This window comes from Triturus cristatus, chromosome 5_2, assembly GCF_964204655.1.
Source record: "Triturus cristatus chromosome 5_2, aTriCri1.1, whole genome shotgun sequence".
Lineage (NCBI taxonomy): Eukaryota > Metazoa > Chordata > Amphibia > Caudata > Salamandridae > Triturus > Triturus cristatus.
In genome coordinates this window covers 428,367,774-428,386,133 of record NC_140588.1, presented here as the reverse complement: position 1 = coordinate 428,386,133, position 18,360 = coordinate 428,367,774, and the positions used below count along the sequence as shown (strand labels likewise).

Below are 18,360 nucleotides of genomic sequence, written 5' to 3'. Positions count from 1 at the left end.
TTCTCTGCAAGTTGAACACAGATCTCTGCAGCAGACACATTAACACAACGAGCTAGAGAACAGGCTATACTTACCCCCATGGTGAGTGTGATTGCGCGTGTCTGTGCTGCAATGTGTGCTCCTCGGCGGACTTCCTCAGAGACTTGATACTCCACCGCAGCCGCACACCAGGTTATATGCACACCATGACCCGAGAGGCTACGCCCCCTATCCTGGCTTGTTAGTCATGAAAGAAGCAGCAGAACCGGTTCATTCCTGTCCCCTGAGCTGTCCTGCAGCTGTGCCCTAGAAAGGACCCGTCATCAATGGGGCTTTGTTGTCACATTCCTCCTCGTCCCAAGAGGGGGTCTGCCTGATGCACCGCGGGGTCCTTTCACCAGCCGAGAACACCAACCGGCGCAGCAATTGTGCAGATTTCTGCCTGTGTCTTCGCGCAGCCGTCTCCTTGTTTCACGTGATCACCATCAAAGTGCCAGTGAACTCACCAATATATGACGTCAGTTATTTCTTCCTGAAGATGCAGGGGGTGGTACTGGGGGAGGGGGCCGGTGTGTCTGTGTGTGTTGGGGGGGAGGGGAGAGGTGATAAAGAAGTTTGCAACTGGCTGACTGGCGAGTGGTCCCCCCTCCCCACCCCAGTCAGGATGGGGACGTGTGTAAATGTTTATTTATGTATTTAATGCATTTGTATATAGCGCGGACTTTACCTGAAGGTGTTAGAGCGCTGTACAATAGAACCAGTTACGTTGAAATAGAACATTACAGGAGTAAACAGGAGACTGGAAGAAGAAGGGTAAAACCATAGAAAGCAATAACAAAATGAGTGAAACCGTCCTCAATAATTCCGATCGGTGCACACATGTACGTGGTTCATGTGGATATATCCACACGTGACCACGCACAACGGAAACAACAAATACCCCCAACAAGCACACCACTGCCTTTCTCCGAGGCGAAGCAGAAATGCCTCGGAGAAAGGCAGCGGCGCTTTCGGATTCGGGGGCGTGTTCTCCTCTTGCCATTGGCTGGAGGAGATAATCAGAAAAGTTGCAAAAAACACGCCCCCGAATCCGAAAAGGACGGGGCCTGTTCGGAGTGACGAAGCTCTTCTACAATGGCTGGCCAGTATTCAAGAGGCCAGCCAATGGAAAAGAGGGGCGGGGTGCAAGCCCCTCTTCTCCAAAACATTAAATCTCCGACTTCCGGTTCTGCCTTCGGCAGACCGGACGGTCCTCGACCTAAAAACGGATTGTGGCTGGCACATCGCCTTTTATGGTGCAGATGGGAAGCTCTACTTGGAGAAAGAAGTAGGGGTGAAGTTCCGGGAATTGAGAAAAATCAAAGCTTGTGGTGAGTTGACTGTCCTAATAGGGCACAAGCTACTTTTCATAGCATATGTACAGGGACACGTTTTATATTTCACAGCTTCTCTGATATTTATTCGCTCTCAGTAACCCACAGATCAGATTATTGTACTAAAAATACAATTTCACATAAGCTGAGATGCACTGCCTATTTGCTTTTGGGCAGCATCCATTTCCATGGCTCATCTAGGAACAAGCATTAGGCATAATATTGTCAGTCTGGTTTTGGATTTACCTGCTTATTTTATTTTGTTTTTTATTTTTCATGTTCTGCTAGACGCCAAGGTGTGGCAAAGCGCTGTACAACTGTGTTGACATTTAAAATTGCATTTGCAGCTGAAGTGGGTATTTGGGAACAGCATGTTTGCACCTTTATGCTAAAGAAATAATAAAATAACGTATTGAAAAGCACGTGCTGAAGTGTAGATAAAATAGCAGAGTAGGTTCTAGGCAAAGCAGGTTTGCACAGAAGTGTTTGACATATCGGGGCTGACTAGATTAGTCTCTGCAGAGGCTAAACAAGTTTTATATGCAGAACCCACCTTATGCAATAGCTGTAGAACGGGTTCTCAAACTTTCAAGCAACTCAATCCAGTTTTTAGAACCCCAAACTTTCACGTCCCAACTATCTTTAAAGAACATAAGGCGGCAGGATTTTTGAATGCAACTAAAGCATCGTGTGGTAGTGCATTGTCTTTTACTGATGGCACATTTTCCATTGAAATGGCCACTAAATTTGCAAAGACGTAGTTTTGCTGATAAAAAATTATATAGTACACAAATGATGTGTGGAAATCTGGTTTCTGTGAATAGTTATAATTTGTGCATCTCCAAATATGTGTCTTAATTTGTTTTGATCCTATTAAAATCCAGCACACTTCTGGATTACAAAAAGTGCTTCTGTTTTGCTTTTTTTATTGCTGGAGGCATACAGGTTTATTTACCTTTTTGTTGTGTAGTTAAAAAAAAAAACACCCTACACAGTCGCATTAGTGCTTGGACTTTGTCAACCCACCACAAATCAGCTGGCGCGACAGTTCGGGAAACACTGCTGTAGAACCAATCAATTTTTTTATGTGAGCGTGACTTCAGAATGCTAGTGAGTGGTGATACAAGACTCCCATAAATCTAATCATTAGGTATACTGTATGTGGACATTGTAATTTTTAATAAACCTCTTCATAGGCATGTGGGGCAATATGTAATTGGGGTCCCTGGTACCTCCTTGGTCAGTAAATGGTAACTAGGTTTGCTCTGTGTTGGCAGTGTACCATAATATAACCCTAGATTGCTCTATTGTGCTTTTGTTTAGCAGAATAGAGCAATCTAGGACTAATAGTGAGTTTACTTCTCTTGAACTAATTTAAATGAACGCTATTAACAAGCACCTATAAAACCCAGAACTGGGTACTTCAAGTCCAGCAAAAGAGGAGACCTCCAAAGAAACTTAATTTGGTTATAAGGTTACTGCAAGTGTGCCATTCAGGTTGTCCCTTTTCTTAGAATGCAGCACTTGTCCTCCTTTTTGTGTTTATGTTTTTTTTTTTTTTTTTTTTTTTTCTTACCATAATTTTCTTCAATAAGAGGTGGTTTATCCTTGTGCTCCTACTATCTTAAAATATCTTTCTTTGTCAAAGTTGTTCATTATGTTTTTTTTTTTTTTTTTTTTTTCCTGGTCTCAGGTGTGGTCACTGCAAGCAATTTGCTCCTGAATATGAAAAAATAGCTCAGACGTTAAAGGAGAACGACCCACCTATTCCTGTGGCAAAAATAGATGCAACAGTGGCAACCGCTGTTGCCGGTCGTTTTGATGTCGGTGGCTATCCAACAATCAAAATTCTGAAAAAAGGGCAGCCTGTGGATTATGAAGGAGCAAGAACAGAAGATGGTAAGCCAGCCCACACACCAGCAAATGTTACTCCATAGTAACACCACCCAACAACCAATGTAAGAACACACACAAACATCATGTTCTGATAGGCCGTGCCACCCACCAGGTGCTGTAAACATTATAGGCAAAAGGATGAAACCGACGAATAGCAAGGCATACTGTGCATTACAAAAAACGATTGGTTTGGTAATAATCTAATTATTGAATAGTCTGGGTTATTTAATATCGTACATAATTTCAAATAAACATGTCAGGATGTTGGAGTCCCTCAGGTCTGTTACCCTATGTTCAGATTTCCTTCCTCCAAAAGTCATTCTTTGCTCCCAGGCACCTTTGTACCTGTCCTCTCCTGCATTACTGTTTGCTCCATACAAATATGCTCTCCCATATCATTTTGCCACCTTCCCTCACTTCCTTCACTATCAAGAAAACCCATTTTCCCACTTCCCACCCCCTTCATCATGGTAGGCCTCAAGTTAGTGCAGTACTGTCCAGCATTAGAAGAATGCAGAGAGGGTAGACTACTCAATAGAGGGAGACGGAGATAATCTCTGAGAAACCAGAGTGTGATCGGAGCAGCCAGCTGGTCACTCCGACATTTACAGGATGGCAGGAGAGGAAAGCAGTCTGAGGGAAGTTGCATTGCTATAAGAACAGTGCATCTAACCTAATTAGTAAACATTTAGTATTGTATTGCTAATTGTAAGTAACATTTATTGTATATGGTTAATTAAAACCGTTTACAAAATACATTTAAATAAAGCTCCGTTCTATAAAATCATTCAGTGTGCTAAAAGTTAATAGAAAAGATCAAATTTGTGGGGACCGCACAGCCTACTTGATCTTGTTCTGTTTGGTGGTCCTCCATTCCAGGCCGGCCGTTAGGGCCTCATCTGTGTTAACTCTGCAGTTTTCTTTTTTTCTGCCAGGGTTAAAAAGTTCACCAGCTCTCAATTCAGCTGGGGATTGTTGGTTTAAAGCATGCTATCACTGCTCGTCTCCGCGTGCGAATCCTGAGGATGTTGAATAGTGGTTTGAGCAACTGACCCCTTTCTTCAAGTGTGCCATGTCCTCCATTCCTTCTCTGCAAAGACGGCAGCTCGTTGAGGTTTGTCCCCTCAGCCATGGTGAGAGATGCAGGAAGTTTTCCCAGACTATGTTTAAGAAATTTTTCTTCTGTGATGCTTGAATAACCCAGGTTGAAGTATATTTGCGGGTGGAGTGTTTCGTAACCATTGATGGTCATCCATGCATGGCTCCTTTTGGCAAAGGCGGCTATATCTTCTATTAGAGAGTGGCTCCTAATAGTTCTTCGCACTCCCTTTTCAAAAAGAGCGTGGCTGTTTGAAGTGTCCCAAAGTTGGGAAACTGTTTTTAAAAAGTCTCTGGCCGGCGATGTTGATAGATGCTGTAGTTCTTACCAGAGTAGATGGTTTAAAGTGTTTGTGGGTGCGTTCCTGACTTTGTGCCAATAGTTTATGTAGGCCCCTATCTTGCACAGTGTTATTTAGTGAGCCAGAATTCCAAACTAATCTGAACTGCTGAGTCATAGGTTTGTATATTAAACAGGATGCTATAGGCTCTAATAATGGTGCTGCCCAGAGTTTGAGAGAGAGAGATTTTTTTTCAGGGGGCCCACAGGAGAGCTTAGACGGGTTAGGGGGCTCAACTGTGGCTACGATTGGTCTGTGGCTGTAGCTACTGTCTGAAGTTGTGGTGGCGGCTCAGCTAGTCCCAGTCCCCGGCTTAGCTGACAGAGCTGGAAGGTGGAGAGGCGGAGGAGCTCCAGAGCAAGGGCATGCTGGGTATGAATGGCTTCAGATGCTGGTCACTGGTCGCAGGGGTGACTGGGGCACACTGCTTCTGCCAAGAAGAGTGGGGCACCCGCTTTTGCGGAAGCCTTTTTGACTGCCATGCTCGCCCTCTATTTGCGGGTACAGGTTGGCTGGCTGGGTGAAAGCGCGGTGAGCTGAGGGACTGCTGTCGCGGTGGGTTTACAGGGAAGCAAGGTGACCAGGTGGTAGCAACTGGTTGGAAACAGCGCGGTCAGTGTGGATGTAGCTGTGGTTAGGGATGCGGATCACCGCAGGTAGGCACGCACAAGAGCCAGTAAGGTGGATGAGTGGCTCTGCCTCGGCGGGGGGTACTTGCACTTGATATGGCCTCCCGGCCGCGGTCTCCCAACCTTCTCCTCACTGCCGCCGCTCCGTGTCTCGCCTTGCCTTGCCTTGGCCCCCCTCCGCTCCGTAGACGTTGCAGCAGGACCAAAACGCTGACCGTATCACTCAGACAGTCTCTAGAAACTTGCCGTACGTCACTACTGCTTCTGGACTCTAAGCGATTTGCTAATTGGTCTACAATTAATGGTTATTTCATCCCTTCTCTTAATGATCAGCACAGACTGCAGAAGCACACATACACATTATACTATGATGTGTGTGTATGTGGGGGGGGGGGGGGGTTTATCCGAACATCTTGCTGTTTTGCCCACAGGTATATTTGAGCTCCCATTTATCAAAAATATCTATCAGATAAATGCGTAGGGGCCAAGATTTACTATGTATTGATTTGATAGATTTTAAGTAAAAAACAGAGATTAGGTTTGTGATCAAAGTGCAGCAGCTGAATGGAGACGGATTCATAAATTAAATGCACACTACGGAATTGTTGCAGGTGACCCCTGTCTATAATCCAGGTAATTAATCAAATCATGTCCGGATAAGGCAAGAAAAATACAGAATTGAGCGGCATTATAAGAACTTTGGGTAGGGCTGTATGAGTGCAAAATCAAGAGGAAGAAGACACGCTGATTGAATGTGATGGCGTGGAAAACTGGTTCTTTTGAACATGTTGTATGTTTCGTATCGTTTCCTCACACAAAGATTATTTATTTTGTTAGGATTTCTAGAGAAATTGGATCTTGGATGCCTACATGATAAGAGTCCGGCATCCCCAGATGGGTACTTCAGATTTGAAAGGCAACATACTTGCTGCTTTTTAAAAACTAAATGGAGTAAAAAAACATACTGACCATCTTTCTGATCAACAATATAGTGTGTACATTTTATTTGCCACCCTGTTTTAGCTGTTTATGCAACAGTCCTTTTGTCCTGAATGAGGTGGTCTCTGTCAAGAATGGGCATGGCAGGAGGTTGTTGTGTTAACATTTAGTGCCTTACAGTAAACTAAAGCTCTATCCTTGCAATAAGGTTATTGAAGAGGAGGCTTGAGCAAACTCAGTTTTTTGCGCTTTGATAAACAATTTGTGGTCCATGCTGTGATGGGGTGGCAGGAGTGCAGTCACCTTTGAGTGTGACTGGTGCTGAGTTTGCACCTGACCTGTTCTAGCGGATTTACCTGGAGTTTGGCTGGTGATAAGGATGGCTGCCGGGCACATCTGTTTTTCACAAGCTACAGTTTATCAACTATGTAGATCAAGGCTGTTGAGTCAGTATTTAATGCAGGATGACCAGAGTCTCTTGAGAAACCTTTACACCACTAAGTAGGAACTGTGTACAAAAATGCATTATTTATCTTGATTTGCAGATTTTATTCCAGGAATTTTACTAGCATAAATTTAGTGTTCTGGGGCCAGAAGTGCAATGCTTTTATTTTTATTTTTTTTGTGTGTGTGCCAACAGCTCGGTTCGCAGAATAGCACTGTTTGCGACCGCAAAAATGTACAGAAGCCCAATTTGCAGTTCGGTAACCTGTTATCAAATCTCAAACTGGATTTGTGATTCGGTATTCGAAAGGGATGTCTTTAGGGTGTCCCTTCCTAATAGCGTCTCGCAGTGGTATGTGTGAAGGTTTCACGACCGAAATGTGGTCGCAAAACATGCGTATTTTACCACCAACTCTTTAGAGTTGGTGGTAACCCATTCGCAAATGGGGAAAACATTTGACTGTTGGGGAAAACATTTAAGAGCAGACAGTGTTCCCACAGACCATTGCCTACTCCTTAAAAAAAGTTTTCTTTTCATCTTACATTTTGAAACTCACTCAGTTTCCTTTAAGGAAAACGGGCTGCATTTAAAAACAAAAAAAACAAATGGCTTTATATAAAAGCAGTCACAGTTATGGTGGTCTGCTGACCCCAGCAGGCAACATCCCTGTTATTTTTGCATTTCCCAATGGGATGCTACGAAGACCTACCTCCATGAATATTAATGAGGTAGGTTTACCTGCGACCCTCTGGGAATCGCTAAATGTGTTGAACTCACATTTGTACATCGCTGTTTACGATTACCAGACCCTCGGATATGTACATATGGCCCCTGGTTCTGAAAGGTCGCACTACAGGCTGGTATCTGACTGTGCCAAATGAAGTAAAGCACCACAAGAACTATATGCACAAATCATTTACAGCTAATATCCCAGCCTAAAAACGCACAATGTAAGAACATTCCCAGGGTTAGAAAGTGAATTTAAGACCTTTTTATGTCATATTCCTGAAAGGGGGTGAGGTCTAACAGATGTAAAATCTTCATGAGTAATTCTGGTGAAGTTGCAACACTCCTAAAAAGCTTAGATTTTTAGGAAAACCTGTGTGAAATCTCCTTTAACCTAGGAATAAACCTATAGACTTAGTGAGTCAGAGGAGTCAAAAGAAAACTAATTGAAAGCATAAAACCCAGTGGTGTTTCAAAGAGAATGTAGTTGCACAAATAGTTGATTTGGTGATGAAGAGAAATCTGGAAAGCCTTAATGGGATTCAAGAAGGCTGATGTGTGAAATTGTCTTGGCGGACGTAAATGGTCACTTTAGATGTTCTTCCTAAATAGCCTTCAATGTCCTGCTTATTAGTTTTATTATTATTATAAGGAGTAACTGGACGATACTCCCAAGTAACCGTTTATACCTTCAGTGCGTGCAGGGACAGGTGGTGACACTGTCCTTTCTCCAAAGTACAAGCTCCTTAGTTTGAGACCCTTTTGATACCTCTTTGCACTGAACACAGTATTCCGACTTTGCACTGACTGGTTATGGAGCATTCTTTTGGCAGCGTTTTTCTTGAGTATTTAAATTGTGGATTAATGTCTTTTTTTTTTTTTTTTTTTTTTTTTTTTTTTTATAAAGGGTGAATGTCACTTTTTATAATTGTATTACTTTTATTCATAACAAGACAACCAGTAAAATCTAGAGCCTAGTAAAAAGTGAACTCTGTGTAGTATCTTTTAATCATAAGGGTGCCCTTCAGGGTGAAATTGAGAATTTCTCATACTCTATTTCCACTCCCTTTTGAGTGCATCGCAATGACCGATTGACAGACTGACAACAATGAAACAAACTCTGAAGCTTAGAATAATTAAAGGAAAGTCTTAGAGGATCCTGTTAGGCGAAGAACTTCACCAGCAGTGCCCTATTTTGTTTGCTGAAACGCACATATTTTGTCAAAATACTTTAGTGTAGCACAGATGGGCCAGGTACATTCCAGACTTTCTGGCTAACTACATACTGTGTAAATTATTTCTATTTGTATGTAAAAAAAAACCCAATTACGTTGGTATTGCAGATCCAAGTCTACTAGATCTATTTTAGATTCCCCCCTTGGAATAGGACTGAGCTCAGCCACAACATGATAAAGACTCACAGCACTACTTAGTACAGTAGCACCTAAGGCAACATAAGGGACGCCTCACCCAGGCTTCCAGCCAGTTTAACGATCGGAGTGAGGTGTCAGTAGATCCAATTAGGCAAGACCAGACTTCTCCAAAGAGTAGCTTGTGCGCTACTGGCAGCTCTCTACCTATGTGTAAGTAGCTCTCCTGTGTCCATCCTAGCCTACTTAGTTGGAACATTTTGCTTGGTTGAATTAATATATGTAGACCAAAATTGGTTGAACTTCCGAAGTATATATTTCAAGCTGATATTTGAGTGAAATTGTGTGGCATTTAGGAAACCTATTACTAATATTACATTGGTGCTGGGGGCGTTAAATATATGTATGCATCACCCATTTAGAGGCATTTCAAATTGCCAAAGCCTTTTCTTCCATTCTGCTGGTAACACTCCTGATATACAGAGGTGATCACTACTGTTAATCTTGCAAATGAGGGCCACTAATATGATCTTGTCTAATTTGGCCACTAGTAGAACACTAATATTAGTAACTCAGGAGGATTTTCATTGCTCAGAAGCAGCTCTTATTACATAAAATGTTGGAGACACATGAACAAGACCTTTGCATCTCACAGCCCATGTGCACCGTACAAGTGGAGGGATTCTCTTTAGAAATCAGCCTTCATGTTCTGTCTCTACCATGCAGCTATACTTTGATATTTGAATGATCACTTCTTTAAAAACTAGATTCCTCATTCTTCTGCTGCCTTTATCCTCAAATTGTCATACATTTTTTGAGCAGGATGTGCAGTTTATGTAAAGATCAAAACATGCATGGCATTAGTTTCAATTGGATTTGACCCACACCATAATGTACTAGCGTTTTTTTCTCGTGTCCAAAATCCAATTTGCGCCTTAACTTTTATTGGCCACACGTCGTGCCAGTAACTTCACGGTGATACTGTCAGACCTAAAATAATAATCTTCGTCTGTCCCCTGAAACCATTGCTTTTTAGTCCGCACACGAACCGTAATTGCATACAAATTATTACACTCTGGACCATATTGAAGCTCCAGGTTAAACAACAGCACTCCAAAGGATAGATCTACAAACCATGACAAGTTTTTTTTAATCTTGATTCTACTCACTGTCTGACTTATTTTCTGTTTCAATTTATTCTATCATGTTCTTAAATTTGTAACTCAAATTGTTTCTGGAGACTCTTGTACCCTTTATCGGGAGTATTATACTTATCTAATTGTACTTGTATAAATAAATAAAAATCGGCATGAAAATCCATTTACCTTTGGTTAAAAAAAGATAGACTAAGGACTAGATTTGGAGTTTGGCAGACCGGTACTCTATCACAAATGTCTTAATGCACTTGAAATAAGGTGGACAGGATGTCTGCCTCTTTCGACCATCTACTAAACTCTTAATCAAGCCCTATGTCATTTATTAAACCTTGTGTGTAAACATTCAATAAATTATACATGTGTGGATAAGATATTATAGTGTTAGTTTTCTTGACTCACACCATGCATTATCCCATTACTCATCCCACCCAGCTCCTTTTCCAGTAATATATACCTTATTATAGGCCGTTACACCAGCCTTCTGCTTTCCATATCTGTGAGAAAGCAACTGTAATTCACTACCATTTTTAGCAGTGGCTGTTAAGAATTATAATTGTATCCACCAACACACCATTATCAGTAGTTTTTCAGTGATGTTGCCCATTTTATGTGGTTTATCTGTTCATCAATTTTTAACCCTAATTGAGATGCTTGAAGTTGAGTTTCCACAATTCATTTTGCTGTATTTGGTTATCTATCAGTTGTCCTTATCATTGATTTATGTTTCGTTATACCTGTTGAAAGTGTTTGCTGTTTGGTCCCAAATCTTTAGGCATTGGGAATTTAGGGGCCTATGCATCAACATTAGCATTTGCGATTCCTTATTAGCGAAAAATAAGGAATCGCTAATAAGGAATAGCAAAAGGCTATGCATGTAGGAATCGCTATTCAAATAGCGATTCCTTAACATTCCTTATTACCGAATCGGTAATACCGAATCGGTAATAAGGAATACCTACCCATTCATTCCTATGGGCTTGGAGGCCCATAGGAATGAATGTAAAGCCATTCTGTATTAGCGATTCGGTATTACCGAATCGCTAATAGCTGGAGCACTTTCAAGGGTGCCAGGGTGTCAAAAGGACACCCTGTTGCACCCCTGAAAATGATATGTGCACATATGTTGCACACACACATGCTCTAAGGGCATGTGTGTGCGCAACATGAAACTTTGAAAAATGCACAAAAGTGCATTTTTCAAAGTTTTTGCAAATTACCATGCAGTTCATCTTCATGGTAATTTGCTCCCCTTATTAGCGAAATCGCTAATTTTTTAACTTTGATGCATTGCATTTAAGGAATCTCACTTTGGGATTCCTTAAATGCAATCGCTATTTAAGGAATCGGTATTTAAGGAATCCCTATTTAAAGAATCGCTATTTAAGGATTCCTTAAATACCGATTTCTGCTTTTGGGTTGATGCATTGGGATTGGGTATTTTTTACTTAATACCGGGAGCTAATAAGGAATCGGTATTTTACCGACTGGATTTTGGCTTGATGCATAAGGGTGTTAATGACATAATAACTCTGAATAACAAGTTCAAAAGTGGTTTACGTGCCACTCGGCACAGGTGTAGAAATGCATTGGTGTAAAGTCAGTTGGCCTTAAGATAAAGAAAAAATCTTCTTTCTGCTCCTTATTCTGCAAAAATCATTGATCTATTTGGACCATTAGCCAATCCCTTCTGTTCCTCCTTTGGAGGAGGTGTTCATCTATCTTTAAACAAGGTCCTTCTTTGTCCAGCATACAGCTTAACACTAACACTGTAGCTCGTCTGTTTCCCCCCTATCCCCCATGTTTCTCAAAGCCATAGTGACACTTTTCAATCATCCTCTTAGCACATAATTCCTACCCTTTCAGTAAAGTGAGAAAGTAATAATTACGATTCATTATGGATCTCTGTACTTATAAAAAAAAATAACAATCTTGATGGGCATTTTAAATGTTTGTACCAATTGTTTTTCAGCAATTGTTGCGAAGGTCAAAGAGGTGTCTCGTCCAGACTGGACCCCGCCACCAGAAGCTACAATTGTACTGACAAAGGACAACTTTGACGAAGTTGTAAACGATGCTGACATCATTTTGGTGGAGTTCTACGCCCCATGGTAAAAATGCAGTTTTTTTTACTTTGCATTATTCCATGTAACGTAGTCATCTTGTTAGTCTTTAATTACAGTTTTGTTTTATTTTCATGTTACTGTAATTATTTTAAACCCTGGAATGATTTAGATGCGTTGGTGCACATGTAAAATATTAAGTTTTATACAGCTGCCTTTCTATCTGTAAGTGTGTGCTATTCCTTTTTTTTTTTTTTTTTTTTTCAACACATCTCATGTGGCTAAGTTTGTCATTAATGGGCACCCTCCTAGAGATACTTCATAGCATATGGTTAATCAGAGTTAATTGCAATGCTTGTAGATATTTCTTGACGCTTTTGCGGTATGTTTGTTTCCTGTGTGCAGTTCTGGGCAGAGCATCCTGCCTCTCCAGAGGAGGTTGTGTGTTCTGTTTACACTAGCGAAAAAAAACTCCTGGAGCTATTGTTGTATAAAGCCATAATTTTAGGCAGGCTGGAAATCATGCTGACAGATTTTTCAATCCTTGCATACAGTTAATTATCTAGGCTGGTAGGCCTAAATGTGAGCTATTGGCATGCCACCGCTACAAGTGTGCACAGCATTTATTGGTATTTTTAAATGTTATTGGTAGGTTAATAAAAACCATTACTATGTAAATACGAAAGACAGCACAACATATGTTCTACCTTACGCGTTTATAGCCAAGTATTTAATGAAAGAGTCGTTCTTCTTTCTAGATAAACCATGTGCAATGGACCTGAACAGAAAGTGCTCCTGCCAGTACTTTTTGGTAGGCGCCCCTCCTTACTGTGATTCTATCAAAATCTGGGCTTGTGATGACGACTCACCAGTTTTGGGGCTGTACCTCAATGCGTCTTGTGTGTGGGCAGTACGTTTATGACACATTTGATCAATCCTGACGAGTGGGTTCCTTTAGGAGTGACTGATTGGACTGAAGACATGTCTGGTTGTGGTGATCGATGTTAGTTTTCTCCATTCTAACAGCCCAGAAAGTTCAGAAATCTGATCAGAAGCTGTATGTCTGTTCCGTGCAGGCATTCGTCCAGAGCTAGCACAGTGTATCTGATTCCTAGGCAAATAAACAGGAGCGCAAGAGTTTCCTTCTGACGTTTAAGAAAAGTTGGGGGAAGGCAAATTCTCTGCTTTAATTTACTGCCACAGTCCCTATTGCATAGACGGGCGTCTTTAAATTTCCAGGGTTGGGTGGTCTTAAGTGGTAATAGTAAAAATCTGCATCTGATCAATTTGAGGTGCGGTGTTGAATGTTTCAAATTGATAGATGGGTATGGTTGTTGTGGAGGTGATGTGACAAATGTACTTGGTGGCTACTTTGCCCGTTGTTTTAAAAAGGTGTAGTCAGGTCCTTTAGGTGGAGATTATTCAAGATCTTTTCTAGGTGCCACTTTCCTTTTTTGGGAAAGGGTATGAATTGTTTCCAAAGCCTTTTAGAGTATTGTGGGTGCCCTTCTCCGCCTCTGACTGTAGTTCACGAAGCTGAGGTCAGCTAATGAGGATATATACAATAGGACAAACTCAAGCCTCAGCTGGCTAACGGGCGTAGTAGTCGCCAGAGCAAATGGAGCCCTAATTGCTCCCGAATACAGCCTCTATAAGATCTTTTGCAGTTGCAGGGCAGAGATGGGAGAGCCATATAAGAGTGCTGGTACCACTTTAGCCTTACATATGTCCAAAATATAAGAGCTTTTCAGGCATTTTATTTGTTAAGAGATGCGCCCCAATTGGTTTTACAACAAGCATTTAAAATGCAACGGTCTCGGCATTGTTAAAGTTAGAGCTATTGGCATTGCTCATGACAATGCCGTTTCTTTAAATGTTTTAAAAACAAAAACATAAACAAAAATAATGTCATGAGCAATGCCAATAGCTCTAACTTTACCAATGCCGAGACCATTACATTGTAAATGCTTGTTCTATAGCTCCGATTGCTCCAGTGATGTACTGTAACAGGGATGTTTGGGACTTGTCTGGAGAGAGCATTGTACCTGTAATGGCCATGTGTTTTCTTTTGCCCATATTAGTCGATGATTGGTTCGGGTACGTCTGTTTATAAAATGTACTTACGTGGGTAAGGTCGAGAATAATGGGCCCAATTAATATTGGCACTATAGGTGTGAAAAGTCAAACAGTTATCAGGTCAAGTCACAGTATTGTGCTAATATCGCCCCCACCCCCCAACTATGCGTGTTGATGATAAATCCACAAGGGCCTATCTTCCCCCTCCCTTCTTTCACGTGTTACTTATAAACAGTCTCTCTTGGTCAGATCAGTTCATTAGTACCTCAGTCCATACAATGATGTTCCAGGGCTCTGGACCGCAGTACCACAGCCGGCGCGCACAGCCCACCCGAGCGGCAATGTCAAACGCTCTAGGAAATTCACTTGGCCGAGGGCAGCAGGGACCACAAGACCCGCACAATCCTGTTTACTCAAACTTAACGCTTCATGCAGTTAATTGACATAGATAAACATACCTCGACAAGTCTCCGGTCTCTTAAACAGAATGACAAGGGGGTGGCCACGCCATGCCGCCTCCTGTCGCCGGTGGGCGCAGGACGGCCCCCCCCCCCGTGCGCATCCCGTGCCACAGGGGGAAGAGGCAGCGCTTTATGAGCAAGTTGACTTCTAGCGCCTCCCCCTCGTTAGCGGCTGCGGATCTTGGCGTGTTGCACCCTGGGCTTGGTAGTCCCCCACCAAGGTGGTGTGTGTAATAACTGGAGCGAGATGCAGGTAACAGGCAGCAATGGACCCTGGGACTACGGTCCCACCAGGGATTACAGAAAATCACGCTGTGGCCCCAAACGTCAGCAGGATCAAAAACCAAGGCAGCAAAATGAACATATGAACGTTGCAAGTTTGGCAGCCAGAATATGAAGCATTTACAATGCAATGGTCTCGGCATTGGTAAAGTTAGAGCTATTGGCATTGCTCATGACATTATTTTTTTGTTTTTGTTTTTAAAACATGTAAATAAACGGCATTGTCATGAGCAATGCCAATAGCGACCCTCACGAGCACGCGAGGAGACAAGCACGGGAGAAGACAAGCATACATGGGAGGAGATGGGGTGAGCATGGGACGAAATGGGGTGAGCAGGAGAGGAGACCGAGTGAGCAGGAGAGGAACCTGGGAGAGCAGGGGAGGAGACTGGGTGAGCAGAAGAGGAGAAGGGATGGGCAGGGGAAGAGAAGGGGAGTCAGGGGAAGAGCAGGGGGGCAGTGGAGGAGACCGGGTGGGCAGTGGAGGGACAGCGTGAGCAGAAGAGCAGACGAGATGAGCATGGGATGAGACAAGCATGGGAGGATATGGGGTGAGCAGGGGAGGACATGGGTGAGCAGGGGAGGAGCTAATGAGAAGATGGGTGAGCAGGGGAGGAGGCGGGGAGAGCAGGGTAGGGTAGGAGACTACATAGGTATGCACTGACTGCGTTGTTACCGCCCAACACCCAGTGAGCGGGAAACCCGAACAGGCGCCGTTACTGCTCCACTCACAAGGGGTGCTGTTCAGACACGTAAAACAACGCCTGCTGCTAGAGATTTGCCAGCAGCGCCGACATTTAAAGGACGCAACTAGTGCTGCACGGCGGACGACCTCATTCCAAGCGCTATCTGGACGCCCAGCTTTTGGAACCGGGCCCTCCGGCCTCCCCCGAGGCGCCTAAAGAGGGTTAGAGGCGTGTCGAGGCCCCTCATCATCCCGCCGTTTAAATCGTGTTATTCTGGACAAGCCTAACGAAATCTGGTTACAAGGGCAGCGTGACCGAACCCCAAGAAGCTGCCACCCCTCTGGGGAGACCTTACACAAGCTGTGATGTGTGGCTTGATGGCCGCACCACTCCACCCCACCACCCACAGAACTGGGCTTCTGTGGCACCCGCGGCAGATTGTGAGCTGTTCACATGCAAATACCATCATGACACCGAGAGGCCGAGAGGGGCACTGGTGCTGCACGCTCGGGATAGGGGTAGCAACCTGGTGGTCCCGGGCTTTGGGAGCGGTACTCACCGACGAGGCCTCGAGGGGCGGAGGCTGCTCCGCTGGAAGGCTGGGACGGTCCTGCCGACACACGCTGGCCCACGACTTCGCCGATGAAGGATCCCGGGACTTCTGCTGAGCGCGCTGCAGGGGAACCTTGGCCGGAAGTGATCGGCACTGCGGGGGCACGCTTTTCTCCACGGTGAGCACCAGCGGGGGAGAGCGGGCGTGTGAAGCTCCTTGTAACAAGGAGGAAGCTGGACGAACCTGATGCTACACCACCGCCTTTCTCCGAGGCACAGCAGAAATGCCTCGGAGAAACGCAGTGGCGTTTTCGGATTCGGGGGCGTGTTTGTCTTTTCTCTCCTCCAGCCATTGGCTGGAGGAGAGAATGAGACTTCTTGCAAAAAAACACGCCCCCCGATCCGAAAAGGACGGGGCCTAATCGGAATGACTGACCTCTTCTCCAATGGCTGGCCAGCATTCAAGAGGCCAGCCAATGGAGAACAGGGGAGAAGAGGGGCGGGTTCAAGCCCCTCTTCTCCAAGTCATTAAATCTCCGACTTCCGGTTCTGCCTTTCGGCAGACCGGACGTCCTCTACCTAAAAAGGAGCAGCGAGCAGACCCGGCTATGCGTTGGTGTTTCCATTTTGTGTTTATCGCCTATCCAAACACCTAAATAATGGTATGCCTCTGTTATTGAAATGGTTTGATTGTTGATACTCCATGAGTATGCAGTCTTACTGGAGCTGAATTTTATAATTTTCGTTTTTGTCAGATATAGTTTTAGCTCGTTCTAGTTGCTATTGGTGTTGAGACAGATTAGGGTCCTTTTGGAGGCCTGTTTGTGCTTGGTCAAGCAATTCATTATTATCGGCATACTGTAATAAGGCCACATGCTGACCACTTGGTCTCCATGGATAGGTCCTCAGGTCAGTAAGAGATGGTAATACTTCAGCAGTGTAGAGGTTGAAAAGAGCTGGCCTTGCTTCAAGCCGCAGTTGGCTGGAATTTTCTTTTAGATTGTGGAGCCAGTACCCAGCTTGATATGGACCCAAGTGTCCATGTGTAGCAATCTGATTGCCTTGAGTAGTTGGTGTGAAATACCTCATGCTCCCAATTTTACCCATAGGATGCCACTGTTCACTTTGTAAAATGCTACACTATAGCCCAGGAAGCAGACCTTGAGAGACCAGTTTTGTTTTAAGACCTTATTTCCAAGTAGACTGATTTCAAAAATGTCATTGAGGGTTTCACAGCCTTATCTAAACCCAGTCTCGAATTTCGGGAGAATGTTCTGATTGAAGACCCAGTCTTCTAGTTCTTCTAATAGTATCCTAGCAAGGGCTTTAGCCTCAACGTCCAATAGAGCGATGGTTTTATAATTTTGTGGTTCATTCCTCTGGGCCTTTTTATGAATTGGTTGAAGAATTGAGCCTCACCAGTTGTCAGGATGATGTTGTTTGATAATATGCCTGAGTAAAGAGATCGGAGTGGAGTGAGCCAGCAAGCTAAGTGTTGCTTGGACACTGCAATTGGTACTCTATTTGGGCCAGGATCAACTTTTGTTTTAATGCCATAATCTCTGTAATCACTTTGTCACTGGTGATGCGGAATGCAGAATTTTGAATGTGCTGCTGCTTGATTTGTGTCCGGGAGCTGTTGGACGAGCTTGAACCTAAATTTGGAATGTCAGTGGAAGGAATGCATTTGCAGTTATTTGTTGATTGAGCATAGTAGAGGTCTGATAAATAAACATCCCAGGTTCATTTATCGATTGAGTTAACTGACTACTCAGCTGAGATTAGGTTGTGAATTAGGCTCCGAAATGCCATGCTATCTTTGGTATGATTAAGTTTATTGATGTCAAACCATCTCTTGGCTTCAAATGTGTGTCTCTTTAGTTTATTGCTTTCCCAAGATCTTAGCTCAGGTACCCACCAGGTGGTGGATGTAGGATTCTTAGTTTGTGCCTCTTTCCCCAGAGTGTCCAGCCTATTTGTTGGCACGTTTATGCTGATCTAACATGGATTTCATAATTGCAGTGCATCTGGAGCTGATCATGTCTGTTACATTGTGCTGGGCAAAGTTGGTGCTAAGGATATGGCCTTCAGCTTGCCTCTATTTATATTTAATTTCAGAATCCGTTTTATTTTGTACTGGTGATTGGTGGTGTTCTCTGAGGAATTTCTTGTGTAGGTGTCATTGAGCTTTGGCTTCCATCAATTTTTAGCACTTGATGAAAGTGGTCACTTTAGTCGCTAGGTACAATTTTAAATGATTCAATTGCCGGTAGAAGATGTGGAGTGACCA

General features: G+C 43.4%; 1 protein-coding gene across 1 annotated transcript in view; it reads left to right on the top strand.

Moving 5' to 3' along the window:
- The window catches only part of PDIA4 (protein disulfide isomerase family A member 4), an 89,321-nt gene that overhangs the window by 31,969 nt on the left and 38,992 nt on the right, over positions 1-18,360 (top strand). Inside the window, exons 3-4 of the mRNA XM_085607368.1 lie at positions 3,046-3,251; positions 11,923-12,061. Coding sequence (XP_085463494.1) covers positions 3,046-3,251; positions 11,923-12,061 — 345 coding nt within the window. The remainder of the gene's footprint in view (positions 1-3,045; positions 3,252-11,922; positions 12,062-18,360) is intronic.